General features: G+C 44.1%; 1 protein-coding gene across 4 annotated transcripts in view; it reads left to right on the top strand.

The window, feature by feature from the left end:
• Positions 1-20,340, top strand: part of WDR37 (WD repeat domain 37) — a 53,610-nt gene extending 33,270 nt beyond the window's left edge. For all 4 annotated transcript variants that reach the window (XM_048510606.1, XM_048510607.1, XM_048510608.1 and 1 more), the window contains 4 exons: positions 2,173-2,314; positions 14,416-14,550; positions 15,254-15,368; positions 17,051-20,340. In XM_048510606.1, coding sequence (XP_048366563.1) covers positions 2,173-2,314; positions 14,416-14,550; positions 15,254-15,368; positions 17,051-17,182 — 524 coding nt within the window. In that variant the 3' untranslated portion in view covers positions 17,183-20,340. The remainder of the gene's footprint in view (positions 1-2,172; positions 2,315-14,415; positions 14,551-15,253; positions 15,369-17,050) is intronic.
• The last annotated feature ends 2,318 nt before the right edge of the window (positions 20,341-22,658 follow it).

Below are 22,658 nucleotides of genomic sequence, written 5' to 3'. Positions count from 1 at the left end.
CAGCCCCAGTTGGCCATGCTGGCAGGGGTTGATGGGAGTTGTAGTCCATGAACATCTGGAGAGCTGCAGGTTGCAGACCCCGGCCTAGAGGGCCTATATCAGTGGTGGCGAACCTTTGGCACTCCAGATGTTATGGACTACAATTGCCATCAGCCCCTTCCAGCATGGCCAATTGGCCATCCTGTCAGGGGCTGATGAGAATTGTAGTACATAACATCTGGAGTGCCAAAGGTTCGCCACCACGGGCCTATATGGCACTTTCCTACTCTATGGTTCTTTAAATGCTGAGAGCCCCAATGCTGTTTCTGTGCACCCAAGGTCTTGATGCTGCTGAAAAGAAAAGAATAGTGTTTGTTACATAGTTGCCACGCAGAGGGCCTTAATGAGGCAAACCTGTCTCCTTTAATAACTGTGGTATGTTAATTAGAAATGATCAGTGGTTGTTTGGCTTATCCAGAATACATATCTGCAGAGTCAAGATTTTTTCTTGTCAAACATTAACTAACATCGTTTTTGAGACTCTTCAGACTTCTTATGCGGCTTCCTTCTGCTCCAGATAATAACGACAGAAACGTCATAGCTCAAACTAGCCCGAGCTCATAAGAGCTCATAAGAGCCGTGGTCAGCATTTGAACGGGAGACCACCAAGGAAGTCCAGGGTGGCTGTGATCTTGGCCTAGATCCTTTCTCTCAGTCTAGCCCCGTGGTGGCGAACCTTTGGCACTCCAGATGTTATGAACTACAATTCCCATCAGCCCCTGCCAGCATGGAGTGCCAAAGTGTTTGGAACCTGGAGTGCCAAAGGTTCGCCACCACGGGGCTAGACTGAGAGAAAGGATCTAGGCCAAGATCACCCAATGACTCCATGGCTGAATAATCAAAGCTTTGGCTCCTCTGTGACCTTCCAAGGTGCTTTGTTAAAGGTTCGCAGAAGGCTTAATTGGACCAGATTCTGCCTGTCGAAAGGTTCCATGTAACTTGATTTACAGATTGCAATTCAGCGTTGCTGTTTTTTAAAGATCCATGTCTTGTCTGCATTTCTTCTAGGATCACCAGGGAAGCAGTTATAGATATCAAAAGTACTCAAGACTGGGTGTTGTTGCATAAGGTTGATGTTTTCTAGAAGGTAGACAGGACTTTCTTCCATGGTAGTTTTGTTCATGGTGAAGAAAGCATTCCTTTTCAAATAGGAGAAGCTTAGTTTGGATTCCCCTCCCCCCCTTATATAAGGAAGGGGTCTTTTTAAAGCATTCCTTGGCTGGAGGCACCAATATGAAAAATGTATGTTCTGCCACTCTGTTTGCAACGACAAGTGACAAACTGGTAGATTTGGATGAATTTGGGAGAAGTTAAAGTCTGTGTAGATTACTGAAGGCAAGTGGGAAAGGTCAGAGGATTTCTAGATTCTTTAATCTCTTATGATCTTGCAGCTAGCTTTGGGTTTGGGACATCCCACATTAAGCAACTGCCTCAGAGAATCTTTGATGGATCTAGCAGGAAAGCTTTCAGAATACAAAAGTTTGGAGCCAGACTACATTTTCCACTAGTAGAATGGGTCGGGTAAGTTCCACCCATTCCCTCTTCCTGCTGCAGGATCCTCTCATGCAGTGGTTCTCAACCTTCCTAATGCCGCGACCCTTTAATGCAGTTCCTCGTGTTGTGGTGACCCCCAACCATAACATTGGTATATATAAAATATAAAAAGACTGTTTTCTGATGGTCTTAGGCGACCCCTGTGAAAGGGTCATTTGACCCCCAAAGGGGTCGTGACTCACAGGTTGAGAACCGCTGCTCTCATGCTATCGCTGAGGGTCCCCCGTCCACTAGGGGCAGTGTTTCACTGAGATCAGCGGGAACAGCAAGAATTTGCTGTTCTGCTGACGAAAGTGCCTTGCGTGAGCGGAACATTTAGTTTGGCTCAAACCCAAAGAACTGACTACAACTTGTCTGGCATTTTCTTACGTATGGTGCACTCATTCAGATTTCAATAATACTGGTCCTAGTACATTGACCATTTGGTGTCTCCTCATGACTAGTTAGTGTTAAAGCCTGGATGTTGGTATGCGGCCATTTTGTAGCTATCGTCTCTGATGTTTTCCACGTCCAAGTGTTTGTGGAAATGAAATGTCTTGTATTCCTCGGTGCCTTACATGTTTTCATCTGTGGTTGTAGGACATGATCAAGAACTTACACATTGTTGCACCCATCCCACCCAGCGTCTTGTGGTGACCTCATCACGCGACACAACGTTCCGTCTGTGGGATTTCAGAGACCCTTCTATCCATTCTGTGAATGTCTTTCAGGGCCATACAGAGTAAGTGACGGCTGCTTCCTAGGGTTTTAAAGGGGGAATTGTGTCGGGCTGCTCGTTCCAAAAATTATCTGTCCTCTGGGTTTTGCAATTTTTTTTCTTAATTTATTCTGACACACTTTCAGAAACCACGATGCCAACCTGCAAATGGGTAAAACCATCAATTACCCATACACAGGCCTTTTCTGTGGTGGCCCCCAATTTCTAGAACAACTTCCTCAGGAGGTTAAAAAGGCTCCCTCTCTTATGGCTCTCCACAAATGATGCAAAAATTAACTATTTTTGAGGGCTTTTCTGTGCAGACAATAGACTTGAACTGTACTAAATGATTCACAGAGCTACTTAGAAAATTATCAGGGACTGTAATCAATATTACTGTGTATATAGCTTGTTGAAACTTAGATCCTACTATGAAATTTTGTATCATTTAATGAGTCATGTTGATTCTTAAGCTGTTTTTAGACTGGCTGGTTGGTTCTACAGCCCTCATCCTATTGCGTTGTTTTTTGAATGGTTCATCCGTCGATTGTATTGGCTCAGACTGTGAAATCCACCTTGAGTCCAAGTGTGAAAAGTAGACTAAATAAACAAATCACTGCCAAGAAAAAACTAAGAGATGACTCACTATTAGAGTGGGGTTTGAAAAGGATGTGTGTGTGTGTGTGTGCGTGTGCGCATGCAGTGGTGGGACTCAAATAATTTAACAACCGGTTCCGGGGGTGGGATTCAAACAATTTAACAACTGGTTAAAAGCATCATTTTAACAACCGGTTCTGCTGAAGTGGTGCAAACCTGCTCGATCCCACCTCTGTCTGTCTGTCTGTCTGTCTGTCTGTCTGTCTGTCTGTCTGTCTGTCTGTCTGTCTGTCTGTCTGTCTGTATGTATGTATGTATGTATGTATGTATGTATGTATGTATGTATGTATGTATGTATGTAAAATGAAAGCTCTTATTACAGTACTAAGCTGCACTGTGTACAGGTTTTTGGGTTTTCCAGTAGCTGTAACTGACATTTAAAAGAAAAATTCTTTTTGGCATAAATATTTCCAGAAGATGGCACTGTAATTCTGTCTTAAACCTGTAAATGTCGACTCTAATGTTGGCCATACCTGATTTTGAGACAGAATTCTGAGCATAACCAGCCAGACTTAAACATAACCGCATTGGGTATTTTTATATTAAAAATCACCTTGCTCCTTCATAGGTAGCTTCTCGTTTTCAATTGCCTTTGTTAAAAGTATGCCATTTATAAACGCGAGGGCGGAAGGATATAAAACGTTTGCTTCTGTGGCAAAGGAAATGTTGGAATAGTTAGGTGACAGTTGTCAACTTCCACATGCAAAAAATAAATGTGACTCTCGTGAATTTAAATAAAGACTGAGTTGTGCCTTGAGAAACACGTATTGTCCAGTTGTGTGTGAGAGGTGGGGATTGGAGGGAACACACACACACACACACACACACACACACACACACACACAGAGAAAGTTAGATGTAGCTGAGAAACACAGTTGCGTGTGTGCTTGTAGCTAAGTTGTAGTCGCATTGCAAGTTAGGGAGTTGTGCAAACTGAAAGAAGGCTTCTTGAAAGAAGGCAACTGGTGACATTAAAGGCATCTGAAATTCTTTACTATAGAAATAATTTCCTATGTCAAGGTCAGTTAATTTGTCCAGAAAGCTGATACTCTGTGGTAGGATACAGAGGTGAACGCTGGCAAATTTGGCACTTGGGTGTTCAGAATTCAAATTAGTCGTCGTCTGAATACATTGGGTGTCCCTTCCCTGGTCACTGCTGTAAATTTGTGGGCTAGGAACCCTCTCTTCCCTATATTAGTGCTCTTATGCTTGGAGAAGAGAGTTTATCTCCATGAAGCAGTTGTGATGTATTCATCTTTTGGACAGTTTCTATGTTCTGTATCTTATTGTAAGTAAAGTCCTAAGAAGTCTCTGGCAGTTTTTAGGTTCTTGCAGTTAAACTGATTAATGTGGCTTTGAGAATTCAGTATTTGCAATCCAGCTCTGCACATGTGTAAAAATAAAGAGGAACACAGCTGTTGATACGTATTGATCTGATCCGGTATTGATATATCAAAGTCAAAGAACCCTGATGCATCCCTTCCTGTGGCCTTTGTCTTCCAGCCCAACCAAAGGGCTCTATGATTCTCTCCCTTGATTGGTACTCCCTCTCCAAACACTGGCCCACTGCAGCTCTCTGACTTCCTCCAAATCTCCCGTCGAGAGGTGTTCAGTTAAACCCCTTAGCTTCCTGTTCAAACTTGGCCTGCGTTGCTGGAGTGAGCAAATGCCCTTGCCGCCCCTCCTTTTGTTATCTTCCTTATGCTACGTTTCAGATTGTCAACTCTTTGAGGAGGAGTGCAGCCGTTTTCTCGAACTCCGTAAAGCGCCAGGCACAGCGAGATCATGCCGCATAATTAATTCCGAAGGAGACTCTGAAACGGTTGCTAGGCGATGGGCCCCACTCGTCTTTCCTGGTCTGCTTTTACTGGTGTGGAGCAGGTGATGCTGCTGGCCCCAAAGGCCTCTAAACAAAGATTCTAGTCCCGAGTATTTGTTGCCGTCTCCTGGTCCTTTGATGCAACCTGCAGTCACAGTTAGGATTTCTTCTTGGAGGCAGGTTGTTGAAGCAGGGGCAAAGGTTAAGTTACAACTTCCTGGCAAGAAAATATATTTAGGATTCACAGATTCCTCTCACACAGGTGTCAAACTCGCGGGCCTCCAGATGTTATGGACTACAGTTTCCATCATCCACTGCCAGCATGATGGGAACTGTAGTCCATAACATCTGGACGGCTGCGAGTTTGACACCTGTGCATGGTTTCCTAGTACAGGTCACTTTAATGTGTATTTCTTTGTTCTCACCCTTAGAAAGCCTTCTTCACATTAAGAACATAAGAACATAAGAACGAGCCTGCTGGATCAGACCAGAGTCCATCTAGTCCAGCACTCTGCTACTTGCAATAGCCCACCAGGTGCCTTTGGGAGCTCACATGCAGGAGGTGAAAGCAATGGCCTGCTGCTGCTGCTGCTGCTCCCGAGCACCTGGTCTGCTAAGGCATTTGCAACCTCAGATCAAGAAGGATCAAGATTAGTAGCCATTCATGCTCCTTAAGGCAAAAATACACCCCCCCCCCCCGCTCTCCAGCTATTCCGTCACTGAGTTTCTTTTCTCTTGTTTAAGCATATGCTTGAAAATGCAGTTTTCTTATGCACTTTTTGTATCGGGTGAACCTAAATAGCAACATTAACAAGCTTGGCTGCTTCACTGAATTAAATAAATGTCTTTCTGTATGTGGTATTTATCACTATTTGTATCTTTCTACGATTCATCCGCAGAGCACGCTTTTACCCTTCTGAGGATCCTTTTTCTTGGCTTCGTTGTACTGTTTTTGTTTAGTGTGGAGGCACTCTTGTATCCAGGAGGGTTTTTTCCTAGAGCTCCAGGTTCCCCGGGAGTTTGTGGGCTAGATGGAGTGAGTGGCTAGATGCTCAGATTTCAGAGAGAGATAGAGAGAGAATTGAACACTCTGTAAGTGTTATACCATAAAGTAAACTGAAAAGAAACATACATAGCAGTTACCCCTGAGTAAACCAATAGTGCACAATATAGTAAGATTAATGCAAAGAAATATATTCCGTCAGCCTCCCAAGGCCCGCGCAAAGCACTGATGTTGTCATGAAGCCTGTAATAAACAAATCAAGCCAGCTTTATGCCTCTTGCACTTCATAGTTGAGATAATACATGTAGGTCAAGAAGGTCCAGTATCCAGGAATGCCAAGAAGATGCGACGGGGTGTGGGTGGGGGGTATACACATCTCGCATGAGAATTATGTCCAGGCATCTTTCCCTGTCTTTAAGAACATCAGGCCCCAATCAGGTCACCATTGAGGATCATTTCTAATACCCGTGTCTCTTGGATATTTAGACTTTAAGGCTAAGACAGCTGGGCTGTGCAATGTCTGGAATGATTTAACGAAATAGCAGCATCAAGGCAGAGCATTCTTGCATTTCACAGCAATATATTTGCAAAGGCTTATGGGAAGGGGAGCCCAAGACGAGAGTCCCGAAGAAGTATCCATAGAGATAAAGAGGCCTGTTCCCAGAACAGCGAAATCCTGCGACGTAAGCAAAAGTTTAAATTGGCTTTGATTTCTGTCTGAAAGCGTATCTCTCCCCAGAACATAACACAGTCCTGGCTGTTCCTCCCCACCATTTGCCCTCGCTTTTCTCCAACAGCGCGCCCCGCGAGCAAAACGGGCGCCACAGTGTTAATTTTTTTGAAGCAGTTCCAAGCGGCACCCTGCATCAGCATTTCATGGTCCAGCATTTTCTGCATCATATTCTCCCCCCGCCCCAACCCCGTGAGTGTGAAATTTCAGCAGATTGTTATGCAAAACAGTTTTGTGTCTCTGTGTGACTAGGGAGACAGCTGTTAGTCCTAATGAGGAGTGCTAGCATTACAGTATTTCCGTTGATTGAGACCCACGGAGGGAGCAGAATGTTCCAGATCAGGCAGCGGTGTGTGGTGAGAAAGTGCCACTCTGTCAGCTGGAAGTGCATGCTCGGCTGCTCCCTACGACAAGATAAATGAGTTTTGCTGGAGCTTGGCAGGATCTGCAGCGCACCAACTCCCCGTGGGGGACCCACAGTTTAGGGGTGTCATAAGACTCCCATTCCTTCGCCAACTTCTTCTTTTTAAATGCCCACAGATACCTGTCATCCACACTGAGTTATTAAAAGCCTAATGCCTTTTAGCGTTCCATTAACACCGAGCCTAATGATCTTTTGTTGACATTTTTCATTAATTTAGCCGAGGGGATGTTAACCACCATTTTAACTTGGCTACAACCGCCGGAAGACCCAGCATTGGGGGGGTGGGGAGTGTGGGAGATATTCATTTACCCTCCCTTCCCCGGTTCCTTATTTAAACTTTCCAGAATCAGCACAGGGTGAGCTGTGGGCAGTGCGCGTTTTGTCATTAAGCCTCCAAACAAGAAGGCAGCGCATTAACCAAAGGCTCTGCTTTAGCCCCCCCCCCCCGCTTTCCATTAACTTTGAGTTCAAACCTCAATTTAGTTTGTAAGCAAAAAAAAAAAAAGAGACTTTACTCTTGCTCCTGTATTGTTCGAATCTCAGAGGGAGATACAAACGGAGGCTGTCAAAAGCTGCGGCGCAACACGAAAGCGTTTTCCCTCCTAGCACAGGGCAGAAATGTGCTCCTTACTGGAACGCTTTGAGCCGCCGCTCACGGCCAACAAATTCAGAGGCCGTTTTTGAGTCAGGACAAAATTGTAAACAAATGCATGACACGAAGAAGAAGAGTTGGATTCATATCCCCCCTTTCTCTCCTGCAAGGAGACTCAAAGGGGCTTACAGACTCCTTTCTCTTCTCCCCTCACAACAAACACCCTGCGAGGTGGGTGGGGCTGAGAGAGCTCAGAAGAGCTGTGACTAGCCCAAGGTAACCCAGCTGGCGTGTGTGGGAGAGCACAGGCTAATCTGAATTCCCCAGATAAGCCTCTACAGCTCAAGCAGCAGAGTGGGGAATCAAACCCGGTTCCTCCAGATTAGAGTACACCTGCTCTTAACCGCTACGCCACTGCTGCTCACAGGGTCTAAAGATCTAGACCTGAAAAACCTGCTGCTTCCCATTTCCATTTTTAAATTTGTTGTAACATCTAGCGTGACGAATAGGTCTGATAAGCTCAAAATCTTGCACTGTCTGTGGTTGGCCCCAATAAAATGGGCTGTGGTTGGTCCCAATAAAATGGACTTGGACTTGGTTTCTTGTTCTCTCTTTTCAATTAACCTGGTCATTAAAGCGTTATTGAGGATCCATGAAGATCTTTCCTGTGTGCTTACACAAGTATGTGGTGGTGGTTTGTGGGAGTAGTCACGGTTTTTAAAAACAATTAAGAGTCTGGCATCGGAAAGAGTGAGCACATCTTCTGTGGCTTGAGCAATCTTCCTTGTGCTCCATCAGATCCAAGAACTAAATAGTGAAGATAATGGTCTGCTGGTTGTATTTATTTATTCCATTTGTTTCATTTACACCCCACCTTTCTTTCCCAAGTGGTTCACATCATCCTCCGCTCCTATGTGACACAAGATTTTAAAAAGAACACATTCAGATATCCTGCATTACCTTTACTTTCTGCTTCGCTTTAATTGGATCTATATCCTGCCCTACCTCAGCCAAAGGCCAGGCTCAGGGCAGCTTCCACATAGTCACCCTATACCTTTGGCACTCCAGATGTTATGGACTACAATTCCCATCAGCCCCTTCCAGCATGGCCAATTGGCCATGCTAGCAGGGACTGGTGGGAATTGTAGTCCATAACATCTGGAGTGCCTGAGAGCTTACAAGGTTCCTGAGAGCTTACAAGGGTGAGGAATGTGACTGTCTTGCCTCAGGAAAATTCATAGAATAAAATTTTCAGTGTTTTTGAGGGGTATGCAGTTGACTTGTCTCATGAACCACCTCTTCAGCAGTTTGATTTTTAATCACTATTTGCAGCACATCAGAAGAAGAGGAGGAGGAGGAGGAGGATTATTTATATCCCCCATTTCTCTCCTTTAAGGAGACTCAAAGAGGCTTACAATCTCCTTTCCTCTCCCCCTCACAAAAAACACCCTGTGGGGTAGGTGCGGTTGAGAGAGCTCTGAAGAACTGTGACTAGGCCAGGGTCACCCAGCTGGCATGTGTTGGAGTGCACAAGCTAATCTGGTTCACCAGATAAGCCTCCACAGCTCAAGTGTCAGAGCGGGGGAATCAAACCCAGTTCTCCAGTGCACCTGCACTTAGCCTCTATACTACTCTGGCTCTCAAGAGAAGGTCACAGATATTCCTCTTAAAGGGCACAGTCCCATGAACTCTTCTCTGCTTTAAAAATAACTACCCTCCATCTTTGAATACACACACACAGACATATTCCCCACAACGTAATTAGACATACTCTGAGGCTTTTTACCCTTTGATTAAGATGGAGTTCTGATGAACAGTGTTCTTCATACAAAAGGGTTATTATACCTGATACTATTTTCTCTTGTATAGTGGTGGGATGCAGCACATCACTGTTGACAATCTAAACATCAAATGTCAGGTCCTACGAGAATGGACTTGGTTTCTTATTCCCCTTGATGAGGCAAGGCGAGATGGAAGGGGAAGAATAGTAATATGTTGAACAAGGAAAATAGCCTGCTGGCCTCTCTTCTGGCTTGCCACCATCATATCCAGCTGTTTTTTTACAGCTGGCTTCCAGTTCAACAAAACTTTATTTCTGCAAACTTTAGGGGTGTCTTCACTATAGGATAAGGGGCTTTTGGTCTGTCCTCATCATTTCTGCCACCTGGTCTTTTGTCCAACGTTCATCTATTTGTGGGGTGCTGTGTGGTTTCCGGGCTGTATGGCCGTGTTCTAATAGCATTCTCTCCTGACGTTTCGCCTGCATCTGTGGCTGGCATCTTCAGAGGAGAGAATGCTGCTAGAACACAGCCATGATCCTCTGAAGATGCCAGCCACAGATGTAGGTGAAACATCAGGAGAGAATGCTGCTAGAACACTTCCATACAGCCAGCCCCGAAACCACACAATACCCCAGTGATTCTGGCCGTGAAAGCCTTCGATAATACATTGTTCATTTATTTGTTTTTCCCCCCTCTGTCCACGTGTTTTGGGTCACAGGCATAGCTGGGCCAGAGTGTGCCTGGTGCGCACTCTGGCTTTTTTGCCCCCCCTTCGGCGGCGCCCCCCGCATTCCCACTCCCACTTCAGAAAACTAAGCAGGCTGGAGAACAGGCCTTCCTGTTCTGGTGGGAACTACATTTCACAGGGTCTCCTGGGAAAGGGGGAGGGGCTGGGGGGGATTTTGCGCCCCCATGTGACCCAAATTCGTGTGCCCGGTGCGTCGCACACCCCCCCCCCCCGTCCCCTGGGAGCTTCGCTGCTGTTTTGGGTTGTCCTTCAGGTTGTCCCGATGCTCCAACTGCCTTATACTCTCTGACAAGAGTTGCTGTATTACATACTTGCACAGTGTCACCGGAAAGGGTTAAGTTCAGGAAAACAGAGCGGCAACCACAAATGGGGAGGGGGGGAGGAATAAACGGTGTAAAAATATGAACCGGGTCAGCATTCGTGTGAAAGTGCAATATCACGCAAAGCCACGTTTCAACGATGCTGCTGTTAGTGTGTCTCAGTGTGGGCTGCTTCATGATCTGTGTCTGAATCAGCATGGGGCAGGACATTGAAGCACATCGTCTGCCCTTTGAGATGGCCGCAAAACTACGTGGGGGCCTTTGGCAGAGCATCTGGTTTGCATAAAGATGGCTATAATTCCGCGCTGATGTCAATTCCTGGATGTTTTTAGCACTGCTATTAAAGAACGTGCTTCATGATTCTTTAAGGAGCAACTAGAACAAAAAGGGAAAACGAGTGCCTATTGAATCTGATTTCACCTATGGTTTGAATAGAATCGGAGTACCACATTCAATAGAATCGTGGCGAAATCATTAACTCTAGTGAGCGAGGGTAGCTTTTTAAAAGACGTTAGTAACGAAGTTATTGTTTTTCCGACCAAAAAAGTCACGTTAAATCTGTCATTGTCTGTTGGTGACACACCGGAGAACTTTGTGCCGCCCAGCTGCTCAAGAACAAAAAGCAAATGGTCTTCTGCACCTACTAACTTGGTTACTAGCCGTCAGCGCCGGATTGGAGGCTGGGTGTAGGGTTTGGATACAGAATATGGGAATGAAAGTAGGCGGGGAAACTCTAAAGTAACATCCATTTCCAGTTGGATTTGGGAGAACTTAGTGTCCAAAAAAAAAAAAGATATCGTGTGGTAGGTGGGGCCACTGTAAATTTGGAGGGTGAGGACTGAGCGCTCTCAAAATTTCATGAAATCCTAGGGATTTCAATTTCATGTTATTGACATCTTTTTCTAGTAAGCTAACATTTAAAGATAAAGGAAGTCCCCATTGGAAGCACCAGGTCATTACTGATGATACAACAGTGATTGGTCTCATTCAAGACAACGATGAAACCGCATACAGACGGGAGGTTGAACAACTAGCCTCGTGGTGCCACTGGAACAATCTAGAACTGAACACACTTAAAACCGTAGAAATGGTGGTAGATTTCAGGAGAAACCCTCCCATCCTACCTCCTCTCACAATACTAGACAACACAGTATCAACAGTAGAGACCTTTAAATTTCTAGGCTCCATCATATCTCATGACCTAAAATGGACACCTAATATCAAAAATGTCATTAAAAAAGCACAACAAAGAATGTTCTTTCTGCGCCAACTCAGGAAGCTCAAACTGTCCAAGGAGCTGCTGATACAGTTCTACAGAGGAATCATTGAGTCTGTCATCTGCACCTCTATAACTGTGTGGTTTGGTTCTGCAACCCAACAAGATCGACACAGACTTCAGAGAATAATCAGAACTGCAGAAAAAACAATTGCTGCTAACCTGCCTTCCATTGAGGACCTGTATACTGCACGGGTCAAAAAAAAGGGCTGTGAAAATATTTACTGACCCCTCGCATCCTGGACATAAACTGTTTCAACTCTTACCCTCTAAACGTCGCTACAGAGCACTGCACACCAAGACAACTAGACATAAGAACAGTTTTTTCCCGAATGCCATCACTCTGTTAAACAAATAATTCCCTCGATAATGTCAAACTATTTATTATATATTTATTATATAATTACTGCACTACTTTTTTCATCATTCCTATTACCCATCTCCTCCCAATTATGACTGTATGACTATAGCCTGTGCTGACATTTCATTTTATTTTATGATTTTACATTTTATGTTTTTATTACTATTGATTGTTTCCTGATTGCTTACTAGACCTATATGACAATCATTAAGTGCTGTACCTTATGATTCTTGACAAATGTATTTTCTTTTATGTACACTGAGAGCATATGCACCGGAGACAAATTCCTTGTGTGTCCAATCACACTTGGCCAATAAAGATTCTATTCTATTCTATTCTACTGACCCACGGGGTGACATCACACGTTTAGCAGGCAGACTTTGTTTATGGGATGGCTTGTCGTTGCCTCCCTCAGTCATTTTGACTTTACCGTCATTTTAACGACCTCGGAAGGATGGACGGCTGAGTTGATCTTAGATGCAAAGAATTCAGTCAGAATTAACTTTTTATTTATTTGCTGCATTTATCCCCTGGTTTTCTCTGCAAAGGGGAATATGTCGTTCTCCTCTCCTTCGTGTTATCCTCACAGAACACCCCTGAAGGGAGGTTAGGCCAAGGGCGTGTGGCTAGCCCGGGGTCACCCAGCAAGCTGCCATGGGGACCTGTACCGGGGGCTCCCAGATCTAGTCTGACACTCTAACCACTATGCAAGACTGGCTATATCTCTTATCTTTTTATCTGCTTCAAACACGCAGTCCACACTGCACCTTTGGGATATAGGTCAGGATGCAAATGGCAACGCATCAAAAAGCAAAGCGTTCAGGTTTTTAAGCAGAAGTTGAAAAGTAGAGAGCTTTGAACAGTTGCTTTTAAATCTGAACTAGATGAATAATTTTAATGCATGATGAGAGAATCAAATCTATTGTCATGTGTTGTGGAACGGCGAAATGCTTCGCTGGCATGAATATTTCAGTACGCGATACTCTGCCACACGGAGACCCCGGGAGGCTAGACTTTCCAGCAGCTGTGATTGTGTGTTGATTTTTTGTTTTGAGATCTTCCGTGGATTCGATGACTGTTCTTAAGCATTTGTGCTACGCGCAGCAGTTTTGACCACATCTGCATTCGTAATTTGGTGCTGGGAGCCCCGAGGATCAGAAGGCACGAGTGAAGACCTTTATTTCATGCCACGTAATTACCCTGGGCAGCTCAGTGGCACCCTGATGCAGCGCTAGGAAACTTTGGGCCACTGATACAATGGTGTTTGGATCTAATTAGAGCTTAATTTGATGTCAGTTTAAATTAAAAGGGCTTGCACATGCTAGTCCGTTGCGACTTGGCTAATACTAATCTCAATCAGTGGGCTGAATAGGACATGAAATCAAATCCTCACAGTACAATAGAAGTGACAGGAGCAACTTGACACCTTAAATTAAAATTACTAAATTCCCAGCAATTGATGTATGCGACCCCCAGGCTATGCAGGGTAGGTCATTAAGTGCAATCCATAGCAATTGAGCTGAGAGGCACACTGTGATGAACCGGGAGCAGGAAGAAAACGGTGTGTTAGCAAGCAGCATAGGTGGGAACGAGGGAGGGGCTTTGTGGGCTAGAACGGAAGGAAGACCTTAAAACTTCAGTCTTTGTCTCTTCGAATTTAACAGTTAACATCTTTCTGGGTCACCAGGATTAAATATTTTCATCCTCCTTGACTTGTCCATTGTAACAAACGTGTGTGAAATCATTTTATCTTTCCTTATAGGAATTGGTGCCTTTATGCCTGACTTTTCAGCCAAATTGGTTAGGAAAGCAGCTGCCGACAATTTAAATATATGCAGTTACAGTGTACTAAAGTACAGTGTACGATAGGTGGGTGGATGGATGGATGGATGGATGGATGGATGGATGGATGGATGGATAGATAGATAGATAGATAGATAGATAGATAGATAGATAGATAGATAGATAGATAGATAGATAGATAGATAGATAGATAGATAGATAGATAGATAGATAGATAGATAGATAGATAGATAGATAGATAGATAGATAGATAGATAGATAGATAGATAGATAGATAGATAGATAGATAGGGCTTAGTTTCTTTTGGGTCTCAGCATCGGAGTGTATGAAGCTGCCTTGTACCAACCTCTGTTGACTCTTGTGGTGGTCAGTGGCTGTCTAGGGCCACAGGCAGAGAAAAACAATTTTCAACCACTGCTGGAAGTTATGGTAGATTGATTCTGGGGCTTTTTGCCTACAAAGTAGGCACTGAGGACTTTCGATTTTAACACAGTTTGAGTTCAAAGCTCTTTTCTCCAATGGTACACTTGGACTGCAGGTACACTTGGACTGCAAGTATATTTCCATTTGCAACGCTAACTGTGGCTCTGTTCTTCCCTCTTGCCCCTTAGCACTGTGACTTCGGCGGTCTTCACTGTGGGGGATAACGTTGTTTCTGGAAGCGATGACCGTACTGTGAAGGTCTGGGACTTGAAAAACATGAGATCACCTATTGCAACTATCCGCACAGACTCTGCAGTGAATAGGTAAGCAAAGCTGTGAGATTATGGGCGGGAGGTGTTTGTTCACTTCCTTGAACTTAACCCGGGGATCCAGTTGATGTTCACTTTTTTGAGGCTTAGCTGGAGTCCCACTTAACTTGGAGCAGGTGCCTTTCTTGCTGACCTTCACTGCTTGAAATATCTCATGAAGGCTGGGCAGCCAGGATGCCTCCAGGTTGAAATTCAGGCCAAATGGCAACTCTCATTAGATTCTCCTTGCACTGTTTACATTCTCGGTGGTTGCTGTATGACCCTGGAAGGGAGGGCGGGTTTAGAATTCTGGATTTTGGTGGTAGCCCTTTTCCTGCATCCAATGATGGTGGTTGGGTCGGTCCTTTGACCCTCAGTGGCTTCCGTGCCACGGAAGACTCCCATGAGAGGCCCCTTTTGTTTAGTTCTCAGCCAGAGAGGGCTGCCGTGGTGCTGTTGACAGAAGTATGAGTTTGAATGATCAAGGGGAATTTTTATTAAATGCACCACTATCAGTACCACATTTTAAAGGAAATAAATCTTTCTCCAGTACCTTAACTGTTTGCAAGGGGGAAAAAACAGGGCTATGTATTTGTGTAAAATGTGTACAGTATAAATCCTTCAATTAAATCACGTTCAGCGAGCTTGAAGAGCTGTCACTTCCCATTTGTCAAGCTCTCCGTTGGGTACCTCACCTGCTTTTATCTCTCTCGTGCAGGATTAACGTTTGTGTCGGCCAAAGAATCATTGCCCTTCCACATGACAACCGACAGGTTAGATTGTTTGACATGTCTGGAGTACGATTAGCGCGGCTCCCTCACAGCAACCGACAGGTACTGGGACTATTTTACTGGCATACGTAAACATGCGCTGCTGGCTCTGTGTGGCCATTTGTTTATTTATTTTTGCATGAGTAAGCTTGCCATTGACAGGGTATTGGATTCAAATGACCGTCATTGGGAGACGATCGCTGGATGGGTTTCATCCGAATGTGACCTCTTTTTGAAGTCACCAAACTGTCGTAGACTGAATACATCTGCATTTTCTTCAGTGTACTGGCAAAATAGTAATGTGAAAGGTGGAAAGACCGTGGCTTTTTCTGTTGAAAAATCGTGCACATTTTGTTTCTGCCACAACCTTCATACCCAGTGGTATTTTCTTGGGAGTGGTTCAGGGCTGGGGACCATCCATTGTCCAACCTCATCTCCGTGGCTAATCTAGCTCTGAAATGTTCAGAATTCAGGGCAATTTCACCCATTTGTTTTAGGTGAATGCCCGGCATGCAACCCATACGTGGAGAAACCCATTTTCTGCAGATTGAATGTGCTAAATATGCTGCTAAAGAAGTGTCTTGGGACAGTTCTGATGTCTTCCGTCCTCAGATTTGGGGGGATAGCCACCCAATCCTACACTACTATTATTATGATGATTTCATCTCATTTTATTATTGTTAATTTGATTTATAAACTGCTCTCCCTGTGAAATGGGCTCAGAGCAGTGTACAACAATAAAATTAATAATTAGCATCAAATACATAGAATAGCCATATGATGGCACCCGTCTATATGTTGAGATCTAACATCTAACAACTACAGAAGGTGAGAAAGCGTGCAATCCAAGGTTCTCTCCAGCTGCTTGAGGTGAATGAATCTCTGGGCCCTTTCTGCACATGCAGAATAACACACTTTCAATCCACTTTCACAATTGTTTGGAAGTGGATTTTGCCATTCCGCAGAGTAAAATCCATCTGCAAAGTGCATTGAAAGTGGATTGAAAGTGCATTATTCTGCATGTGCGGAAGTGCCCTCCCTCTCAAGTCTTTCTTTCAAAAACATCCATCCCTCTCATTGTGAAATTCCTTCCCATAGTAGAGACCCTGTCCATCTTACATCCTTGTTTAATTGGAAGTGTGTCCCATTTGTTCCCATGGAATGAATTCTCAGGTGTGATATAATCTGTACACTCTCTTGGGATGAAGTTCTGAGTTCCGCAAACCGAAGTGAAGTTGTGCCCAAAGCTGCTATTGGATCACACCCCCCAGCTAACATTAGGGCACTTTCATTTCACTGATTGCAGCAAGAGATGTTTAAAAATCTGCATCATTCTCCTGTGGTGTGAAAAGAACCCGACAGTGCTTAATTGGAGCTGGATTGTGCCCTTTAAGGATTTGTGTGTTAAAAATCCCAAAATGCAAGAGAAAAAATGCACACACGTGCATCTTAGTTGTAAGGATCTGATCCTGTGAGTGGTTGTACTGAAAATTCCGACGCGCTGTTGCTGTCAACGGTACTTGAGGATTTTTGTGGCTCCTGCCTGTGCACGCAGTGCAACTGGATTTATTCTGGCAAGGAATGATTAACTGTACACACAGTGTTCTGCAGAGAACTCAGGCCTTTGGAAGGTTAAGCCTGCTATGGATGATAAACCATGATAAACCATCTTTGGCCCGCGTATGTCGAAACTAATAGCTTTCAGGAGTAGCCTATTCTAAATGCCGGCATTTTCGCTGTTACAGGGTCACAGAAGAATGGTTTGTTGTTCAGCGTGGAGTGAAGACCACCCGACGTGCAACTTGTTCACTTGTGGATTCGATCGCCAAGCTATAGGGTGGAATATCAACATCCCTGCCCTGCTCCAGGAAAAATAAGATGCCGGGAGGATTTTCGTCCTTCTTTTCGTTTTTGTTGCCATAGACTTTTTACCTTTTTTGCAGACGCTTCCTTGTGAGCTGGTCTGCTCTCATTGTGTAAAAGATGCGCCTTGAAAGGGGGTCTGTTACAGATGTTGTTACCATGTTGTGCACAGTTTGCATGAAATGTACAGGAAAAAAAATGTGACCTTTTCAAAGAAGTTAGGTTCTTGTGTATGAACTTTTATATCTTGGCATCTGCTGGTGGTAAAAGGATGCTTGGCTTTCCTACAGAGCGTAGAAGTGTCCGTAAGTTATTCAGCATAGATGAACTGTAGGGCATTATGTTTGACTTAAATGTGAATTCTGTGTCGTTATTGTGAAGAATATATAATCTGCCTTCCCCTTCCTCCCTGTCGTTTTACATATCTGCCCTGCAAAGAGAAGAGAATTCAGGGCCAAATCCTTAAGATGAAGGGTGAATTTGACTTTGAAGTATAATGGGAACCTTTCTTGCGTCTTGTATGAAGGCTGACTCGAGCACTCCAATGTAGTAACAGTTCCAACTCCAATGTAATCTGGTTGCTGGAAATGCAAGGAGACCATAAGTAGCACTGAGAATGTCCTTAACATTTCAAGAACTAGCCAGCATTCTCAGCCCGTCGGCCTGAGCACCGCATTGTGTTTTGGCATTTCACACTCATGGCACCCTATGAAATATCGCAATCATGGTAATCCGAACAAGCTTTTAAGCACTTTAGTTTATAGCAGTCGTTATAAACCATTTCTGTAAGTGTCAGATGACTTTCCTAGAGAATGTGAGACTATCTAAGAAGGATTGACGTAGCTGCATTTCTGTGATCTTTTTCCCCCCCCGCGCCAGAGAAATAAACATTGTTTTGGTTTGTATCTTTTTGAATGCATCCCATATTTTATGTGTTTTAAACAGGCGCTCTCCCGCCTTCTGCCTGTTCAAGATGATGCCACCCAGATCAAAATCCAAAGACCCGTGCAGCTAGATCCCTGTTTGGGCCTGTGTAGCAATGCTTCCTTCTTACACCGCTTAGCAAACTGAATATTAGCTTGGGAAAAAGAGGAACCTCTGCTGTTCAAAGAAAAAAAATAGATAGGTGTCCACTGGGCATAGCCAAGAGTTCAGGAGTGCTGGACATAGTTCTCCAGGTCTAACCCACCCCTCAGTAGTAACTGAGTGCTACCTCAAAAATGAATGTGGGGCTACCGTAAGTCTTGCTGTTCCAGCTCATCACTTTGGATCTCCCAGTGATGTGCTGTGAAGACAATCATAGTCAATGTCCTGCTTACAGTGGAACACGACTTGCCTGCTTTGTCCCTCCGGGTTTCTCTCTCTTTTCCCTCTCGAAAGGACCTGGATGGATTTTGCTCCTCCTACGTTAATTCTTTCTTGGTTCATATTTGCAAAGTCTTTTTTTTTTTGCTGCTGATCGGGGTTTTTTTTTTTTTGAAGGATTTGAAGGGCGGGTTCGAGGCTCCTTCGCAGATGCGTTGCCTTGCCAATGGCTCTCCTCTCAATATCTCAGAGTTGAGAGGCCAAAAGGCTAGAATGGGTCTGTGTCTTCCTTATAAATTGTGTTTTAAATGGGTTTCTGTAAAAACATCTGGTATTGTGATCCTTTTGTTTTGGAGACTCACATCCTCCCAAGACGAATGTAATAAGCTGATTTTTCCCCCCCGCTGACATAGAATAGAATGGGTTGGGAGTGAAGGAATCCATTGCAAGAGACTGAATATCCTAGAGGCAAGTTGAAGCACTGCATTGTAAGTGGGCCTATGAAAGTTAAGGTAGTAAATGGAGAATCTGGAAGAGAGTTTAGGCCATGAAATATTAGTGGCATGATCTTGTTGGATCCCAGAGAAGTAGATACTTCAAACTGCAGCCCTTATGGGTGAGTAAATAGTCGAAGTACGTGGTTATCGTCATGTATGTTGATGCAGAATAAGTGACTTGAACTTTTAGAAAGAGATGACTGGAGATTGACTTCAAGCCCACTGAATATTCCAACTTTCCCCCTTCCCAGTCTGTTTTGGAGAACCTTGCTGTTGTGTGTGTGTGTGTGTGTGTGTGTGTGTGTTGTGTGTGTGTGTGTTAAGTTTGGTTCTGTCCAATCTCTTCCCCCAGCCCAGTAGCCTATGGCAAGATTTGAATCAGTGGTAGATGACTTTATGGTGTGTTCAGTTAACAGGAGAGGGGGGGGGGTGCAGATGGAGGGAAGCCCTGAAAGTTTATCCCTTGTTGATGAATTGCAAGAGAAACCAAAGTAAGGCTGAGCTGTGTAGTGCATGTGAAGGTTTTTCGTTGTTTTAAGAAATCTGGTTTCTCAACGGGTTTCCTGGCTTACAAGGAGCAGAAGATACGCCAGCTGAACCTCACATTTTAGGAGCAATAAACAAGTTAGCTGGATGGACTTTGCCATATTAGACGGGGCAGCACCACGGCTGCCATTTGGGGCTTTCCTGTGAAGCCGTTTGGGAATATCGGACTCTGACCGTGCAGGCGGTTCATGAGATTGTGGTCTGCAAGGCTTTTGCCAAAGTGCACATTCTCGCTTCAGCCTCAACCCCCTGGCTTCTTTAGGAGGAGCCAGCAAGCTGCCTAGTTTGGTTTTGCAATGTTTTAAATGCTGGGTAAAACTGGCAGGTTCCGCCCCAACAGCGTTTGAATGGTAGAGGTGAAGAAATTAGACTGGTCGCACATTTCACTTTCAGGGGTCTCCATCTCCAGGTGTCCAGGTGTCCCAGCTGCTGTGAATCTAATTGTGTCCCGCACATTTCACATAAGAGGAAGGAAAGTCTCGTTACATTTTTTTTTCCAGTATTGAGACTTAGTTTTTGCTGTATCACTGGGCAAATTGCAAAGACCTGTCTGTCTCTGTTTCTTTGTGTGTAAATGTTCTTTAACATGCACATCATTTCTTTTTTTTGCCTATCTGTAACTGTTTCAGAATCAACAAATCTTTATTTTCGATGCTTAAATCTTTGAAAAACAAGCTTCCTCAGAGGAGGAAAAAATCCTGTACTTGTATGTCAATGTAGAACCACTTTTTGAATTTACTGATAACTCTGGTGATTTGTGTTCCTTAGATGTTCCGTGTTTGTCTTCGTTGCAATTTAAAAATGCCATTAAATCATTCAGCAGAGTTCCAGAGCGTGTGTTTTTAATGTTCCCAATAACATCATTTGTGACGTCTTCCTTTATTGGCTGTTGTAGGTTTTCTGGGCTGCGTGGCCGTGGTCTGGCAGTTTTTGCTTTTAATGTTTTGCCCGCATCTGTGGTGAAATGTGAGAAGCAAAAACTACCAGACAACGGCCACACAGCCTGGAAGACCTACATAAGAACATAAGAACTAGCCTGCTGGATCAGACCAGAGTCCATCTAGTCCGGCACTCTGCTACTCGCAGTGGCCCACCAGGTGCCTTTGGGAGCTCACATGCAGGAGGTGAAAGCAACGGCCTTCTGCTGCTGCTGCTGCTGCTCCTGAGCACCTGGTCTGCTAAGGCATTTGCAGTCTCAGATCAAGGAGGATCAAGATTGGTAGCCAGAGATCGACTTCTCCTCCATAAATCTGTCCAAGCCCCTTTTAAAGCTATCCAGGTTCGTGGCCATCACCACCTCCTGTGGCAGCATATTCCAAACACCAATCACATGTTGTGTGAAGAAGTGTTTCCTTTTATTAGTCCTAATTCTTCCCCCAGCATTTTCAATGAATGCCCCCTGGTTCTAGTATTGTGAGAAAGAGAAAAAAATTTCTCTCTGTCAACATTTTCTACCCCATGCATAATTTTATAGCCAGTTGATTCTGTCCATGAAAGCATTTGACATTACATCTTCCTTTATTCTCTCAAACCCTACAGAGTCAAAGCGGTCATGCATCTTCCTTCCAATTCAGACTTTCCCAGCTTCTCTTGTTTTTAGTGGTGGGATTGGACATTATAGCATCATCATCATTAAACTTTAATAGGCATAAATGGACATTATAGTATTCACAGGGGTACTCCTGAAACAGTGGCCAAGTGTTTTCCTGTCCTTTGTGCATGATAAGAGTATCTTCTGCTTGCACTTCACCACATTAGTTATCCCTTGTGAAGCAACGAAATGCGCAGATGATGCATTGAACATCTCTAGTTGTCACAAAGCAGGTGGAGAAGAATGCGATGCTGTGAGCTCTTCTCCAACAGCAGCTCCGTGTCATTTGTAACACCTAGTTTTGTCCGATGCCGCTGTTGGCAGGAAGAATTCCAAGCTGGCTTTCAAAAATGGGATTTGTCTGTGTAACAAAATGAACCCCGTAGGTTAAAGTCTATAACTTAAGAGTGGCTTTGACAGGTGTTTTTGTCCCTTTTTGTGTCTTCCTGTATTTCACGCGAGCAAATCTTTAATTGCATCTTGCTACACAGGTTATGAACATCCTCCATGTGGCTTGTTTCCCCAGAGTTATATTAAATAGATTTTTTCTTGCTTAAAGAACCAAGTCAAAGCATAGTTTCGGTACAATTTATTTTGATACAACAGCCCTCGGAGTATCATGAAACACTTTACAGACTGAGCAGAAATAACTGATACCACTTACAATAAAGCCGGAGTCATGACTGACAAGTGATCCAAAGATTGTCGCGCTCATATAGAAATGAAATGAGTTAAAATTGCTATGGAAACTTCTTGCATTGTTAGCGATGCATCCTAAAATACTCCTGTGGAATTGTTATTCATCACATTTCAAAGGTCTTATATGTCAGGTTTGCCAAGCACCACAAGTGAAATTTGGATCCCACAGAGCTGTTCAGCGGTGCTTCCCCGGAGTGCAAAGGTCAGGGACGGCCCCCCCTTTTGGGGAAACTAATGGATCCATTCCTTTAGAGATATGCTACGGGAGACCGTTCTTTCTCATGGAGGAATTGTATGAAAATTGAGCTGGGAGTTTGAATTTCACAAAGAATGCCCGGTTGCCTCTTTTTGCTTCTGTTTAGCAACGTGCTGTATGTGTGGTTCCAAAGGCCCAAGCCACCACAGAATAAATAGGGTAGCTAGTCCACCAAGAAAATCTAACAAACTTGTACTCAAATTACCTTTTTTGCACAAGTGTCTTGTGTCAAACTGGCCCGGAAGTCTCTTGCATGTAACACGAATCAAGGACGAGAGAGTGAGCATTACCTGTGTTTGTGTGAGAGAGATCGTAGGGTCATACTGTTGGAAGGGGTGGTAAAGGCCGTCTGATCCAAACCCCTGCTCAGTGCAGGATAAGCAACTCTTGACAAGAGTTTATCCAGCTGCTCCTTGAAGACGGCCAGTGAGGAGGTGCTCAAGACTTTCCTAGGCACCAAATTCTATTTCTGAACAACTCTTTTTTTAAAAAAAGTCCTAATGTCCAGCTGGTACCTTTCGCCCATAATTTAAACCCATAATTTAATGAGTCCTTTCATCTGAGAACAACAGGAACAGCTACCTGATCTCCAAATG

The sequence above is a fragment of the Sphaerodactylus townsendi genome, linkage group LG11, assembly GCF_021028975.2.
Source record: "Sphaerodactylus townsendi isolate TG3544 linkage group LG11, MPM_Stown_v2.3, whole genome shotgun sequence".
Classification (NCBI taxonomy): domain Eukaryota; kingdom Metazoa; phylum Chordata; class Lepidosauria; order Squamata; family Sphaerodactylidae; genus Sphaerodactylus; species Sphaerodactylus townsendi.
Note: the sequence above shows the minus strand (reverse complement) of the source record. Positions and strands in the feature narration are given on the sequence as shown.